This window comes from Rhyacophila brunnea, unplaced genomic scaffold (genome assembly GCF_057557595.1).
Source record: "Rhyacophila brunnea isolate RB1 unplaced genomic scaffold, BYU_Rbru_1.0 scaffold_16, whole genome shotgun sequence".
Taxonomy (NCBI): domain Eukaryota; kingdom Metazoa; phylum Arthropoda; class Insecta; order Trichoptera; family Rhyacophilidae; genus Rhyacophila; species Rhyacophila brunnea.
The window spans coordinates 2364778-2383029 of record NW_028232816.1 but is presented as its reverse complement, the minus strand read 5'-3'; the positions used below and the strand labels follow the sequence as shown (position 1 = coordinate 2383029).

The window sequence follows — 18252 nt, the reverse complement described above, 5'->3', positions numbered from 1 at the left end:
TAGTGCATATTTCATTAATAAATGCATATTTTAGGGCTTTTGCATTTAAAATTTTATCGAAACAGCTAAATCAGGTAGATGCACTTGCATTTTTAATGGCATTCTCGAGCATTTCATTAATTTATCGGAAAAAGTGAAGTCAACTCAGGAACGTTATTCAAATTTTACGCTATCATATCTGTGAACGTTGAGAGATCATTCTCCGCATATATAGAAAATACTTACAGATATGCGGAAAAATTTTATGCCAGAGAATATTAAAAAAAATATTGTAACTTATTATTTCGGACAAAAAACAGCAAATAGTATTTGGGAATAATTAAGTGTGTCGTTTTCGTTATTTTAAGTTGTGTTTAGTTTACATTTACATTTTGCATTTTATGTTCAATTATTTGTACCTACATGTAAACAAACTATTTTGAAAATTGTAATTGTAATGAAAATCTTGATATTGATTATTTGTGTTTTTTTGTTATTGTATTATATTGCTTAAGATTATTAATTTGTTATTCGATTTTTTATCGGTAATATTAGGGGAAGTGGGTATTTACAATATTTTTCCATAAAAAGTTCCATTTTTAACTGCATATTGCTTTGGTTTTAGTGCATATTTCAATGATATTAGTGCATGTGTGCATGCATATAATCATGTTTTTTGTTGAATATATATCCGCTCTCTAATTATAATAAATAAATGTAAATAAATCTGTACCCGAGAAGCATACTGATGCAAGTCCAAAACATGAAATGTTCAGTAGAGCCAAAAAACTATTTTATTATATGTTAAGCTCTTATAACTTTTAGAAATATTTATACAGATTGATGAAAAAAATAAGTTAAGAAAATCAATTAAGTTTGAATAATAATTGTGTTTTTTTAAAAAAATTTTATTCGTAGAAGACATAGAATTTTTTTTTTCAAATATAGGTATTGACATCAGTGGACTTATGTCTGAAAATGAAATTGAAAATTTGACTGAATTGACTGGCAGTCCAGGACTGTTAGTAGTAGTTGTTTAACCTTTTTACGATTTAGTGCGAAGAATTCTTGGGTGCCGATCCAGATACCATAAAGATGAATACATTTAGAGGTAGAAAATAAAGGTGCTTTAAAATAAATATGTTTTCGATTACATATTCTACAAAAAAAAAATCTGCTTCTCTGCATCTGCGTTTTCACAAAGTATTTTATATTATAGAGAATATTTGATTTTTTCTTCTAACGGAAAAATGCGCCGGGCCAGCAACGTCTCGCGGCACACTAGTGTGCCGCGGTACTACGGTTGCGGAGTACTAATCTACAGGATCAATGTGTGTATAATAAATTTATGTTAATGAAAAGTTAGAAAGCAATCATTACAGGTTATTAAGAACTCCGATGCAATTATAAAGCTTTTTTTAATAAAATTTAAAAATCAAAAAAAATACAGTGACATAAACAATTATTTCCGACATATTATTTTTGTGACCTATCTTTTTTCTTCTTACGGCAAGTTGTTTGAAACAATTTTGCTGAAGAGTGTTTTTGTATAATAATAATACCCCCGACATATTCGCGTCAGCTCGCAGTTAGACCACTGTGGATAATAGTAAATCCTCATCACCAACATTCTTTTTTCGTACCACAAAATGTAATTGGGAACCAGCATAAAGTGATGCCATATTCAGTTATCAGACCAGATAGTTATTTCTTCCACATCATCTCCCATGTCATCATAATATATCCATTTAAGGATACAAGACGCCACTTCATTGGCCCCCCTTGCACCAACTGTCTAATTCCACATACAGCAATATGCCTTTTCATTTGTGCTGTCAAGAATGGTTTCGTTTAAAAACCATATTTTTTTTTTAAATAAAATGATTGGGCATTTGTCAAAAACGGATAGGGAAGACATTTCTACATATCTACTTGTACACCCTTCTGCTTCTAAAGAGTTATGGTGGTTGCATCCGTATACATCATTGAAAATCCTTTATTCTTTAAGATAGGACATCTCTTTGCCACTGATAAACATGATCATTAACTCATTTCTTCAAATTTTGGACTTGCATCCGTATGCTTCTCGGGTACAGAAATATAATAAATGTAAATTTGTATTTTCATTATAAAAAGTTCCCGCAATATAAACTTTATAGTGATGAGGATCACAAAGAATAATGCAAATGGAAGTAACTACCTATTTTATTTTTAATAACAACACAAAAAACAATACTTTGTAAAATTAAACACAAATCATTTAATAGCAAATGGGTTAATCTTGGAATAAAAAATATGGTCTTGTTTTTACATATCGTTCTATATAAAATAACATAGTATTATTGCTTTGATAAAACTGTTAAATAAAAAACACAAATAAATTACACAGTTAATTACAAACCAAAAAAAAAGTTTACTATATTACCTACATATTTACACATATTGTGTATTTTGAAAATATTTTATGAAACAAAAATATCACATGGGTTCGTTTTTGCATATTGTTTATATAAACCTATTATATACAAAATACAGGTATGTATGTTGAAAATTTGATTATATACTTAATTACAATATTTTGTTTATTTAACATAATATTATCAGAGAAGCCCTGCATATATAATATGAATATATTCATACAAAAAAATCGAATATTGATGGTATTGAGGACTCTTTCAGCCGGATAATGTGTCCACCTCTATGAAATCACTTTCCAAGAAATAATGCTTCCCACGCAGTCAAGAATATTGAGAGTGCCCATCTCTACCACCTAACTGCATCAATCGACAATTTCCGAAGAACTTAATTTTTCGGAAATCTGAAATAATTTAATTTATATAATATTACAAAAATTGCTACATAATATCGTCACCAAAATGCTCGGAACTTGTAACTCCATATTGACTAACTTTACAGGAGGAAGAAAAAACTGTTTTAAAATTTAACGGACAGGTTTAGGAAAATTTTGAAAAAAAACATTATCAGTAGTTTAATGTTATAAATGCGTAAATCTGGTAATTTTTACCAAATATTTATTAATAAAGAAGATAGAGGAGTTACAATGTCATGGTTTGCTTTAGTTTTTTTTTGACATTTGAGCTGGGTGTTACAATGTTTGAATTAAAATAAATAGTACCAAGGTTGTTTACATTATGTTGGGAAATAAAATAAAATTGTATACATAGGGGAAATAAGGATTGCATAAATGATCGAAAAAAGATTTACATACCTAATTAAAGTGTATTCAAGTTAGCTTTCAAATGGCAGATTAGTAGAAAATTAGTAGTGATAATCAGCCTCCATACTTGCTTTCAACGACTGAAGGTATTCGTACTTATTTAATTTAATTTTAAGCCTTTCTTGATATTTTTTTATTTAAGAATACAAAACACTGTGGACATAAAAAATCTAAATTCAAGACGTTCACAACATGAGATTTACATTAAGTATAACAAATTTTACAACATAGAATATAATAATAACAGAAAAACAAATTAAATCAAAACATACAATTATTTTTTATAATTTAATAAAGAAAAATAAAATTTTATAAAAAAAACAGACTTACAATTTTACACAGAAAACTAGATTTTCAAAAGCAAAATGCAAAGTACTTCACTGAAAATGTCTATTTCTTTAGGTAGCGCATTTACTAATCTAGTGATAGTGTAAGGAGACTGTCAAAGAATATCGGTTGCATAAAGGTCCATTTACCTGGATCACCCAATGTTAAAACTCCAACTTTTTTTGTGTGCATTTGTTTGTGCATCGTTAGTGCACGTTTGTGCACGATTTTTTTTCGTTTGTGCACCTATAATAACCGAAAAATTCCAATTTCAAATTGGGTGTTCCAGCTAAACGTTGGGTCACCCAATGTTGAAATTTCAACTTTTTTTGAGTGCATTCGTTTGTGCATCGTTAGTGCACGTTTGTGCACGCGTTTATTTCGTTTGTGCACGCACATTAAGGGGGTTATTCGCATTTCAATTTGGGTGACCCAGCTAAATGCTGGATACTTGTGTCACTAAACTTATATTTTTTTCAAAATTTAAATTGTAAGCACTAGTGCGTTGGTAGTTAACGTTAGTGCACGATTCTTTTTTGTCTTTTCATCTGTATTCAGCGCGCTATTTAATTTTTAAGTTTTTATGCAAAACCTGACTGCGTGGGTTTAAAAATATTTCTTTTAGTAAAATCTCTTGTCGCATAGCTAATGCGCAATCCTGAATACTTTTTTATTTTTTTTCTCATATAGTGCGTGAGTTATTTGATATGAAATATTTGATGAACGTTAAGTAGAACCATCCAACAAACTTTTTTAATTTTTTATTAGGTCATCAATTTGACTATTATTAGCTTACGTTTGTGCACGTGCTTTTTTTGTTTTAGAGATTATATCGTGAGAGATATTAGTTCTCTAAATTCAGTGACTTGATACTTGAACAAATAAATTTGCTTTAAAAATTTTTTGTTAAGTGCATACGATTATGTATATTTATGTAAAATTTTAACACGATTTTTCAAATTTTTATCTTTTATATTAACCTAGAAAATTAATTTTGAGTGGCCGTCAAGTTTTAACACCAAACATTTTTTTTCCACATTTTTTAAATGCATACCTTTGAGTAATTTAATTATATGATTTTTCATATATTTTTTATTGTTTTTCCATGTAAATTACGCGAAAAATTCGCATTTTTCCATTTTCACTAAGTACCCTGTCAAAATATCCCGAACAAAAACAACCGCATCCGCATGGATGGTCTGGTCAAAAGAGTTTCGCAAAACAGCCAATACGGCTCCTATCTACCTGTTTTCCATTTATACTAATTGATGATAATCAACATCTTCGTGCTTCAATTTGGAAAGCACCTGTATATATTTTTATTGGTGCGTCGTCAAAATATACTTTGCAAAGCCATTCGCAACAGTTATAGCTGTCACCAAAAACTGTTTTCATCACTCCAATGTCACAATATAATAATATTATACTATTTATTGTTATTTATCTTACAAATTATTGATGGCTTTCACTGTATCTTTAGACCTCGTGCGTTCATAAATGTTTCGTTATGCATTAATTTATGACGAGCAAGCTTTATATCCAACGCTAGTTACTTTAAAAATCCCAATTTTAAGTACGTTTAATAATAAGACAACCAATAAACAAAATTATAAGTAGTTATTATCCACCTTATCGTTTCGAATGACAGCGTATGAATCATGTATAATTAATAATTATTAAATATTTGTATTTTGTCATATATTGTTTATGATTATATGTATACTAAGTTTGTTGTCGTTGCCTATCATACGTCAAAATCTTCTGTCACATGTGATGCGCCTTTCAGGCTTAGGGTACTGGAAATACTATTTAATACAAGTTTATCCGTCTATTTACCACATCCCTGCTTAAGCAGTTATAGTGGATAATTATTGTTCTCCCTAGAATTTTCCCAGCACCTAGTAACTACATTGAAGTATTCTATGGTAACAATGTCACGATAACGTCGATATTTTTTTCATTTCCTAATACCCATCATTTTCTACACACCCAGTGCCGTGGTCAATATTGATGGATGAGCCATAATGCACCAGCACCTATGCCACATACGCTCCTTGAAAATAACTAGGATGCCATCTGAACTGAGAGAATCATACTCTGTTTAACACCGTCATGAGACTTGTAGCTCTATAGCACACCGGTGCGCCGCTAGACGGTAGGTGTGTCGCGGTGCATTGCTTGCAAAAAAACAAATAATTTTGTATATTATACGATAATTACTTAATAACCAAATTTGCGTACATATAAAAAATGTTCGGTAATATATTTTAGCACCTGCATGAACATAATAAAACAATGCAAAGTCAGAATGAAAATAATATATTGACGTGCTCTGATAAACTAGGAGTTAAGACAAGGATCTCTACAAATGTATCAAAGGACCTACCAGACCACCATTAAAAACAAGCAATTAATTTTGGATCCGTCTCAAAAACAATTAACTTTGCAGCAAAAGAAATTTCATCATTACATTCATACAATCAATACGACTGGATTCGAAACCCTTTCGCAACCAATGCCGAAAATTCTATAGAAGCGCTTTCGTTGAAGTTGAATTGAGAAACGATGGGACTCTAAAAACTAAATTTTGCAGATGTTCCATTGGCTATTTTCTGGATTTCGGTTAAAAAAGAATATTCTTGGATTTCCGACAAGGAGTAAGATAAACACAAATTACAAATTTGCTCACATATTAAAAATAATTGACTGCAGCGCTATTTTACTACGCTGGTATTAATAATTTAAAACATTCGATTGTAGGTTACAATAATTATTTATTATTATTGTGTCAATATTCGACAAACAAATATTCTTAACCAGACAACTAACCATAATTCAAGTTGATGTATTAATAAATACAAACATTCAATACCATTAATTTTACCTCAAACACCATTTTAAAAACTCTATTTTAGGGTATCACACTGTCTTTAACCTTAGCGATAGGTAGGGGGGGCAAATATCCTAGTCTGGGGTCCCCCTTCAGGATGTGGGGTCCATGTTTTGGTGTATAAATTGTTTAACATGCGGTGTATCACTGTCTTCTGTGAAGACCTGTGGTGTGTCGTGGAGAAAAGGTTGCGGGGCACTGATTTACATACCGGTGCAAGTCAGTTTACAGAAAGCCAGGCGGGAACCGCGCCAATTTTTATTGCTGATTTTGGCAAAATTCATGAATACAAAAATGAAAACCTAACCTAACAAATAATCCAGTAGGTATATCAGCTATTTTCAAAATTTGTTTGCCGCTGGCTTCCTATAAACCGACAAGAACAATATACCTACCTACTTGCACTGTTTGAAAACACCTCAGAAACATTGGTACTTAAAAAAATATGACACTTGACAGAATTCGAACCTGTATACATTGAATTCTGGCCGATGCGCTTTACCAATTTAGTCACCAGTATTCTATCCAATTACGGCATAACTAGCCGTAATGTGACTGAAGCTTTTTACAAATTATGCTAGTATTATTGACCTTTACGGCTTGGTAAGAATACAATGGGACTCAGCTTCCAGCGGTTCCATTAATCGAGCAGATATGTTTTAAAATTGTGTTTTATGTTCATAAAGAATGTCACCCTCACAAATATTGTGATATAGTATATTCTATAAGATCCCTTTAGAGCAGTGTGGACTCCTCCAAAAGTGCAATTAGTAATATTATCAAGGCCTGAACAAAAACGATGCATGAGTGCGAGTGGGAAAGTATTCGGCACCCTTATAATCTCTGCGACACGATAAAAGGTCTACATATGTTTGAGTTAGTTTCCAAAAGTATCGCCGACAAATTGTGGTAAATCGCTTCACGTAGCGTCGTAGCTCGTGTTGCTAAATTGCTATTTTTTGTGTTAAACATAGTCATTGGTAAATATTTTTAGTTATTTAAGCAGGAAAGATGGTTTTATGTGTTGTATTAAAATATGGTAGCCGTACTGATAAGCAAAAAGATGGTATTACGCTTCATAGGTAAGTTGATACATGTTCGTGATAATTTATTTATATATTATTATAGAAAATTATATTTTAATTCTGAGCGTCTAGTGCGAGCACTACCGAAATGGTCTATGGTCTCGAACATTTGTAGACGAATGCGTTCGCTCGCCCACAAACCAAACGCATGGCACGCAGCTTCATTTAGCAATGCAACGGGTGGCGTCTAGATGTATCTATAGTCTATGAATATTATGCTCTCTGCGAATATAATAATATTTTATAACAGCTGAGCAAAGGAAAGGGTGAAAAAATGAAATTCAACATTTATCATAAAACATCAATTATTTATTAAAATACTTTAAACTACCTTTCTATTAACAATCATCAATCCAAGAGGTACTTAACTGGGTGGTCGACTTAAACTTAAAAATGTAAGGAGGTGTAACGTGTAATTTCTTTGCTTGGTCTAAATGTATTACAATAAATCATCAATGTTATAAAGGAAAAATCATGAAATTTATGATACAAAAATTAATCAATTTTCTGTGGGTAGGTAGCTACATAGGTAAGTATTGAAAGTAATAAACTTCTGTGACCAATCAAAACGTGGGCGGACATTCTTCTCAGGATGAGCATCATGGTGTAGAGTAGAGAGCCGTTACAAGGCCCAACTCGTCTGGCTCGTAGCAAAGCTATATTGGCTTCCTGGAGTCGATTCGCATACGACACAGCTCGGGCCATGTAAATCAAATCATCCACATTATGGTGAGCGTGGAATTTGTTCAAACAATTCTCATACTGCAAACAAAAAAGCATTGATAAGATTAAGCAAGCGTGTACAGAAATAAACAGAATATTACTTAAAGTATATGCTGTATAAACGTATACTACGTAGTCAACAATTTATTGTTTTTACATTTCATTGCTTGTTTGACCATTAGATGGGTGAGCAGCACATTGCATAGAAAGCCTTGGGGCATAGATAGCAGTGGTGAAGGGTGGAGGTAGGCTGTTAAGAACTGCCATAAATAGTGCACATTAAACTTTGTCAGTCATGCATATTTTTTTCATTGAAATAAGACAACTTACAGATGGTGTTGGGTTAGTTTTTAAAATTCAATTAAACCCTGCGAAAACAAGTCTTTTACAGATTAACATCCACATAGACTTTTTTGGAATACACTTTTTTTATCCCAAATTGCTCCATGAGATTTAGTCGATCACCCTTGTCATATAGACACATATTTCGGACCATGAATTGGATCTACAATATGGCTGCTGCTCGCTATAAAGACGTGCTTGGTGAATTGTGTGAATCTCTAAACTGTTTTACAAGTTTCACAATGCAGATAATAAACACCTCTTCTCTGAAGTGTATATTGATCTATCTAGTATCAACGATGAAACAAAGACATGACAAAATGACTAAGATGGTTATACATAATTATTATATCTTTAAAAATGAAAGTTTATGTCTTGTATATTAATAAAAAATGGGATGATATAACTGCAAATCAGACTGCTCTAATTAAATCCAAGCTTCGATGTCATCTGGGAATTGATCAGTGACTTTCTTGAGATGTGCACGAGCTACATCTCGTTAAGATTGAAAGGTAGATTTAGCGTATAGTGATCCAAGAATTTTTATTATCTCGTAGTTCTTTGGTTGAGCCTTTATGACATTTTTGAAACATTGGGAGGCCCAGTGAAGGAATAATTGTTGAATACAATAAAACAACTTAATATATTTATACATTGGCTTTGCATGAATTATTTAAATTCGCCCACCATACAGTATTAAGGCCATTGGACCCGTTTTTTCCTGTCTTCTCAGAATCGTGGAAATGGCAAGGACGTTTAACACGAATTGACACATAATAAACACTTTATTTATTTAAAATCTAATAAATAATATTCAAATAACACTTTTTGTGTCATTAAAATTTTCTGATTCGCTTTACTTTTTAAAATAAATGACAAAAAGTCGGTCCTGTTTTCGAAATTGGCCAAAACGACTGTCACGCCACAGTGAATTTTTGAACTTAATAATAGTTTTGCAGGTATATATTGTATGAAAGAAATGGGTAAAACAATACATTTCATTGATTAACTCACGTACTTTTTTTAATTTCAGAAAAATAAAGATTTTAAAGCCATTTTAGTTTGAGTATACATCAGCCAATTTTGAATGATTTTTTCTCACAAAATAATATATACTGCACAATAAAAATATTTTTTTATTATAATATAACATTTCCGTAATACTATAAATAATAATTAACAATGAAAAAATAAATAAAACCCTATAAATTCGGTACAATTAGTGACGCTATATTACCAAAACACGTCGTACGTTTTCATGTATTTATCCTATTTTCAGACAATTTAGATATATAATTATTTTGCAAAATTAACAAAAAGAGACCATTTGATCGATTAATCCATATAGTTTTTCTAATTTCTCATTTCTAACCTTAGTAGGCTTCTAAATTTCAACGGGTGAGGACGTCTTTTTTTTCCAAAATTTTATCCGTCGCGAACAGTATTTTAACTCATAGAAAAATGACCTTTACTCGCATTGCAGTAACAATCAAATTGGCAAGACCACATGACGTAGACCAGGTGTTATAATTTGTGTTGACAAATCAAACATCATAAAATACCAGTGAATGTCAAACTGAGAAAAATGTAGTTATATTATATTATTTATTATCTTGTAATACAAATGGTTGCAGCATGTGAGATATTGTAAGATAATTGAATCTTATAACCACGATGGCTACAAAGAAGTCCTAAAGGTATTCGTTCGGTGCAACATTTATAAAAAAAAATATTTTGGACTTGAGCAGTTTAGATAAAATATAGGTGGACTTTAATTATTTTGATAAATACCTACTTGGTTGGGCTTTAAACGATTTGAAAAACTTTGCATGTACTTAATACAGTTTTTATGTACCTGGGTCGCCATGTTTTGTTATTTTCAAAGGGACGTATCCAGGAGTATGTTTATTGGCATTATCAATAGAAACAAAATAATATTATTTTTCAAGGTCTATTTATTATCGATCTTAAGTGGTTTATGTCACAAATAGTAAATTTGTAGAAAATTTAAAGTAAAATACGTTTTCGAATGCTGTCATAGTAATGGCCACTAAAACATGTGTCACAATTTTCCTAATCGTCAAAATAATAATAAAAAAAGTGTTTTGGGGCACAAAATCACGTATATGTTTTATGATGTATGTATTTTTCAGATGGTTTGTGGTAAAATCTTTTTTTTTCATACTGCCACAATTCAACTATTCATAATTAATTGTTTGTTAAATTTTTCATTGTGCACTTTGACTTAATAGGTAGGTGATAAAGTTTTTACCTTACTTTATTGTATTAATTTATTGTTAAGTGAGAATTAGCTGCTTTCGTTGTCAGTGTATATTTGAGGAGTGCGCATCCTGACGATGTCGAAAGGCGAAACCAGGATCGCATAAAACGACTCAAATGAAATAGTACAAAACTTTTAGAATTTAATATATTTAATGCCGAGTTGAATTGAATGGAATCACCTTAGGCATTTATTAGTAATTATTTAACTCAAGTAAAACATATATTGAGGTAAGAACCTATTTCATTGTATAATAAAAACAATATTACTCTTCACATCACAAGTGACAAGATTTATATGAATTGTGTATTGCCTGAACTCGTTGATCCTAGACTAATACGGTCGATGGATATAAGAAACCCTCAATATAATAATTATCAAGTTAACAATTAATATCTATCAATATAATAATATCAATTATCAATTAATAGCTATCAATAGAAAAGAAAATAAAATTATAAAAAAAAAACAATTTATAATAGTTATTCTAATACATTGCATACCGTTAAACCAATACACTAATTAAGGAACCAATTATTAATTTTCTATACACTAATGTTCCGAAATCCTCCGCGGCGACCAAAACGTACTGCCGTCAAATACATGCTATTATAATAATTGTTTCTTAAATCATAATTGTTGTGTACTAAATTTAAAAAAAAAAACGTTCCTCGACAAATATTCATTGAATTGCTTTCTTTTATGAGTCATTTTTTTATAATTCAATAAAAACGCAATAATAACAGAAATCTTTCATGCCATCTTGTGAATGTTTTAAACTTATAATTTGTAATGTTAGCTTATGAAAATGAATAAAATTATATTTGTTTACACTTTCGTGTTTTTTAGTATTAGATTTTTTTTTGAAAAATATTTGCACTGAATTTGAACCTAAATATGATAGGTTCAAGAAAAGGTGTCTCTTCACAAATTCAGCATATCAATAATATGAGGTTCTTATTTAGAGGTCTACTATTTTTATTCTTATAATTTATTCTACCGACTACAAAAATGTTTATAAAATTTGTTAGGAAAAAAATATTATTAATTCAACACTTTTAAAACCTCTGATTTCGTATCTACTACGCGAGAAGCCGAGCGAAGCGTTTTTGTTTTTTTACGCTTCGAGCATTGTTATTTTTCATGGCTCTTACGTCAAATTTGATTCTTGCGAATAAACCCTTCAGTCCTCATACTTGATAAAAAAATAAGAAAAAACTCGGCAATAAAGTTGGATGGCAAAATTAAAAAGTGGTCACGATCCTCAGCCATGAGTGAACGACCAAGAAGAAGGATGTATGTGGCAGTAAAGAATTATGGACCGAGAAAAATGGACGAAGCTAAGGGAGGCCTTCATCCAACTGTAGATCGACCCCGGCTGATGATGATGACTTGATAAAAAGCTTAGTGCCCATACGCACTTGCGGCAGGCCGCTTCGCGGCTAGCCGCATATCGTTTTTTGTATGCCGGCTAGCCGCAGCGGCCTGTCAGAAGTGCGTATGGGTGAACAAAACAATTATTGTAAAGCAATTTTCTTAAGTGGTGAATACCAGGTCATATTCTATTATATACAAATTTTGATTCATAGATAGCATAAGGATCTCTTCGAATTATCGTACTGACATACTAGTACTTTTTAATAGTTTAAATTAAATTATAGATTCTTCAAGATGTTACACAAGATTTAACAATGAAACATTCATCAATCTTCCATACATAACTCGAAACAGGTTCAGAAACAAACCTAATTGATAAAAATGTTAGAACATGACATGGAAATCAACCCTAGATTTATCGCATGCCAGCTGAGTCAGCTTGAGAAGATCCAAGATTTTTCGAATGGGTATTTTACTGAGGCTGTTCCAAGTTAACTATTTTCAATGAAGACTGTTACATTCTTAAATCACGTGTATTATTTAGGAATATCAACTGTTAAGCTGTGGACCCAATAGGTTGAGCAAACGATCAATTATATTTCTTGTAAAAAATATCTGTTATGAGACCTCTTCATGAGGCAGCCGAGATCCACATTGGATTGTAGGGCCAGTAAAAAATATATTTTTAACTGTACGCCTATACAAATATGATATAAAATATACATACATTCTCTGAATCCCCTCGATAAAATGATATACATCTGCTCGAGGCCAAAGTGCGGCAGGACAAATGCAGAAAGTGCAAACTGCGTAGCCTGGTCGCGGTTTCTCGTGAAAGTTAGTAACAGTTCTCCGCACACAACCCCCGATTCTCTGTGTTGTTATTGGACTTGGATTGTAACCCTGAAAACAAATTACAAGACAACTGAATGAACTGAACTGAGAAAAATTTTCACCCTGCTGAATTAAGCGGATAGACAAGGTTCTTGAATTACTATTATGATTACTAGATAGATGGAGCAATGAGATCTTTTTAAAATTTATGTAGAAAGGATTTTATTCTTTTCGTCATAAATTTCATTTCATACTCATGTGATATATGAAATTTATATCATAATATTTACATTAAGTATGTAATTTTATTAATCAGACATAATTATAGGTTCATATAATTTCTTCATGTTTTCTTTACAGACTTAACGGCCCACATGCTCAGCATAGGTAAAAATGGAGCTTTTATGGTATTCTTTTTCTTTTTTCTTTCGACCATGTCCGATCCTAATAGGATCATATGGGCCTCCACAGAGTGGAGGTTTGTATTGACAGATTTTGTTTTTAGGAGAAATGGATGTCAGCCATTTGCTCAACCTATTAGGTATATTCAGAGCATAATCCTGGACATTCCTTAAACGTTTTAGATAATCTATTTATATAATTTTGAAGCCTTATTATCCTTTATATTTATTTTAAACATTTGATGACTGCATAAAGTATTTTTATTACATAAAATAGTATTTTTTTAAACTTTTCGCTCTAATGTTTTAGAATATAGTCATATTTCGGTACATCCATGTGCAGTGGTATTAATATTTTTTAGATTCATTATTTTTTAAACGCATTTACAAAACCATTAGTAAAATTAATGTTAACATTATATAGTGACATATTTACGATAAAAAATTATATTTAATAATCTTTGTGATCCCAAATTTAACAAAAATTAGGCATTTTATTATTAAAAAATTGGCACGATTAACACATTTGAAGATAATTCTAAAGATATTAATTATAAGCTATGTCTTTGACCATTCAAATGTGATAAACATTCTACGAATAATGTTTGCTTTATAATAATTATTGACCTAAGAATAAGGTACTATTTTTTGAAATACGCCATATTTATTGGCATTTCCCAGTGGTTAAGCTACAACATACGGCCGTAGCTATAAATTGACAAATGATAAATGAAGTAGGGAGTAAGATCATGGTAATGCCCGTGTTTGAACATGTACCGATTTAAAAAAATATTTTTTTTCGGTTAGGTTAGATTATGGTTATGGTTACGGTCGTATGTTGTGGCTTAGCCACTGGGAAATGCCAATAGAAATGGCGTATTTCAAAATAATACTACCTTCTTCTTAGGTCAATAATTATTATAAAGCAAACATTATTCGTAGAATGTTTATCAGTTGTGTGATTCATGCGCACTAGAAATCGTATCTGTGGATGATCAGGGTTAAATTATTGTTACACTATAATGGTTTTTCATTGGAAAAAATATTTTAAATATAAAATATTTTTTTTATGAGAAATGGATGTTTAGCCACTTGCATTACCAATTGGATCCAGAGTCATGAGTCATGACTATTTAGAATTTGAATATAAGATAGATAATGCAAAATTGCACTTGGCACATGGCATTCATCCGTAAATCAACAAAACTTAAAAAAACATGATAATTAATGGATCTTTGATGAAATATGCAAACTCAATTTTGAAAAATTCTAGATATTCATTTTAACTGAATATTTAAAATATTATATTGAACTATTTTAAATGAGAGATGAGTATATTCTCATTTCACAGATTGACGTTTGCTGTGAAAAATATTTAAAACAATGTAAGTATCCCAAACCTTGCTTTATCCTGATTATTTAGCTTCATAAAGCAATGGCCCATGCCGAAACGGAGACGGAGAACAGCCAGGCGGTTGGGGTTGGTTCTCAGAGTTTCCCTGTAGAAGCCGAGAGCGCTGCGGTAGTCTTTTTTATTGAAAGCGATGCACACTTTCCAGAACAGCGAGGGGATGTTGTTGGAAGATTGATTCACCACAAAATTGAATTGCGCATCCACCGTCCACCACTTTATCACCCTCCAACAAGCACAAGTATGCTCGGCCCAAAAGATTCTGCAAAAAAAAAAAATACAGATGTACAGCATTTTCGCCGGTAAAGTAAATTCGGCTGTTGTATAATGGAAAATCAGTTGTTTTCATTTTGTTTTTCCAAGTCATGTTGTGAATGGATTGAACTTGTAAATTGTAAAGTTCACTTCATATTATTATATATAAAGAAATTTGAACAAAATTTGACTAGGTTGAATAAAATAGGTAATGAAAGTGGGTAGGTATCGTCTTACATGATCATACATGATGATTTTGTCGGCAGTGGTGTATAGGTTTGCGGCTTTGGTGAACAGATCCCGTTTCATGTTTATATTCTTTTCATGGTTAGCTTCCTGCACGCAGTATGTGGCGAGCATGTCCAGGTACCGCATCTGATCTTTCTCCGAGTTAGAATAATCGATGTTGGCCGCGGTGCGGCCCGCATCCAAGATTTTAATGAAGTCATCAGTTCTTTTTGTTTACGTACGGCACCTGTATAGAATACAAACATTTATATGAGAATACGCAATTTGAAAAATTGAAAGGACCCTCGCAAACGATGCTAATAGAAATCAAGATCCGACAGGTCCCATCCATTCATTCAAATATCATTCTCTCTGGACATAAAAATGTGGATAAATGTGGTTGAAAAATTAACCCTGCCTACATCGCAATAAGGGTTATTGTTGTACATTTCTTTCCGAAACGCTAATATATATATTATATTATATTGTAGCAAGTAGTTAAATATTAACTTTACCCACATTGCAAAAAAAGGATTATTCGAGATTTTTGAAAGATGTCTTTGACCTATTCTGCAAAACTTGCCCACTTTAATATTGTGATTTTGTATGAAACGGTGTATTATCATGGTACTTATATCAATGTATACAAACGAGTAAGTTTTAATACCGGCTCGGTTATTGTAACTTGGTTTCTATGGGGCACTATTTCTTTCAAAAAGTTTGAAACGCCATATGATTAGCAAGGTCTTTTTTCATTGAGGCATGACCATAATAGATTAAATTGGATTAGAAATCATGCATTCTTGCACGCCAATCGAGATATCGGGAAGATTCTACAGGTGTCACTCTTAGCACAGCTATGAAAAACGCCCAATGTTCGGTACACCATGGTATACGCTCGACTATGTGTGTCGAGACGTGGTGGTTGGCGATGGAGAAAAGCAAACACCAGAGAGTAATCATTACCCATAAAAATTGATTAAAAAAGTATTCATTTAGTTATTTAGTAAAATATTAATATACCTACTCAAAAGGGTTCGCCATCCAGATTATAATTGATAGTTTTTTTTTCTACAATAGACTGTTTACCCTAGGAAATTGATGGTGACATTCTAACTTCATTACATTCCATGCGTAAAATCTTATAAGTACTTACTACTTACGCCAACATTGACATTGACCCAGATGATAAGTGGGATCTCTCTAGGCGAAGAATACTGAGTATTTTTTTTCATCTCATGCGGTAGGTAATAATTGTTCAGGATCCAACTTCGATCACCTAAAAACAATTTAGATTAGGCAAACGACATTGGTTACGTCACATGTCATAAAATGAAGTAAAATCACATCACAAAACTTTAGCTAGTTCAATGTAATAATTATAACGAAACTATACATTCAAAACACTACATTATTATAAAATAAGTGATGGTTTATCTTTACACTATTATCAAAAATCAAAATGTTTCGAAGTCGCATGACCAGGCACCTGCTGTAGGTACGAGGAACTAAAGAATGACGTCATTACATTTTAAGCTACTAGAGTAAAAAATAATTGCGCTGTACTTACCCGTGTTATGGGAATTCACCGTCTTCGAGCTGCATTAGAAAACTTGGGATGCCCCGTAAGGAATTATTGCTTTGCCGTAATCTATTTTCACATTGCTGCAAAATTCATAATATATTATATTTTCATATAACGAATAATCGTCAACTTAACCCTTTGTCTATTGTACGGTATAACGATACGCTACGGCCTACGCCAATCGATGTATGAAGCTTCTCTAAGTAACATAGAAAAATAATGAATCATTTCAGCGTATAGGCATGTGGGGCTTATAAAATTTATATCAGAAATACGACTTGGAAGTTAAAGGCTTAAAATAGTATACGATCACTTCGTTATAGTTTTTTAGATCTGCTAACACATAAACAGTAAAAAATAATGATTCATATTATAACACAGCATAATAATTATTAATTACCTATTAATGATTTGCTGTATTTTTTGCCTAACAACGATATTATGGGTCAATGAGAAATGGGACCAGTCTCAGGAAATAAAAACTACAATTGAGATCGCAAGGAGCGCCTTTCTCAAAATGAGACGCCTCCTTAGCAATCGAGATCTTAACCTAGGTCTGAGACTGCGTATGGTACGTTGTTATGTGCTCTCAATTCTTTTCTATGGCATGGAAGTATGGACGCTAAACCAAGAGATGTCACGGAGACTTAAAGCTTTCGAGATGTGGCTGTATAGACGCATCCTCAAAATTCCTTGGACTGACCGGGTGACAAATGTTGAAGTTCTCAATCGAAAGGGGAAGGACCGAGAAATTCTACGTAGTATCAAAACCAGGAAACTACAATACCTCGACCACATTATGAGAGGACACATATACAGCATTCACCAACTTGTCATTCAAGGAAAGATTAATGGGAAGCGTAGCAGAGGACGGCGCCGCATTTCGTGGCTTAATAACCTCCGTGATTGGTACGAGTGCAGCTCCACCGAACTGTTCCGGGTAGCATACGACAAAGATAAGATCGCCTTGATGGTGGTCGACCTCCGCTAGGGGATGGCACAATAAGAAGAAGATAGGTACCTATCTCTATAAGGTTTATAGATTTTTAATAACACAGGTTTTCAATACGCCGTAAAAAATCAAATTATATGTGGGTACTTATAATATAAGTATTATTATAATTTAGGTAACTATTCTATTCATACATATACTGCATTCCTAATCGCTGAAAAGCCTCAATTAAAATAAAGACTCAACTCGGTGTTGTCGGCAAGTTAGGTACCTAGGTACCTATATCTCGCCTTAATGCCCTTAATCAATCTAATATTACGTTCAAAGCTGACTGGAAGAACGAA

General features: G+C 32.1%; 1 protein-coding gene and 1 long non-coding RNA gene across 2 annotated transcripts; both read right to left on the bottom strand.

The window, feature by feature from the left end:
* Positions 1 to 8053: 8053 nt before the first annotated feature.
* On the bottom strand, positions 8054 to 15510 carry LOC147074185 (RNA polymerase-associated protein CTR9 homolog). The gene is made up of 4 exons (XM_085943843.1): positions 15381 to 15510; positions 14878 to 15150; positions 12970 to 13145; positions 8054 to 8281 (listed from the first exon to the last, which is right to left on the bottom strand). Exons 1-3 carry the CDS (start codon positions 15386 to 15388, stop codon positions 13124 to 13126), a joined length of 303 nt encoding a protein of 100 aa, XP_085799969.1. The 5' UTR covers positions 15389 to 15510; the 3' UTR covers positions 8054 to 8281; positions 12970 to 13123.
* Positions 15511 to 15520: 10 nt separating this feature from the next.
* On the bottom strand, positions 15521 to 17682 carry LOC147074184 (uncharacterized). Its single transcript, XR_015070279.1, has 3 exons — positions 16942 to 17682; positions 16528 to 16650; positions 15521 to 15618 (listed from the first exon to the last, which is right to left on the bottom strand). It is a non-coding gene; the product is annotated as an uncharacterized LOC147074184 (long non-coding RNA).
* Positions 17683 to 18252: the final 570 nt, after the last annotated feature.

Excerpts from the sequence above, each read along its gene's own strand:
- LOC147074185 (XM_085943843.1), bottom strand. Across the intron at positions 13,146-14,877 it reads AATAATCAGGATAAAGCAAG|GGTTACAATCCAAGTCCAAT; the intron begins GTTTGGGATACT and ends ATTTGTTTTCAG.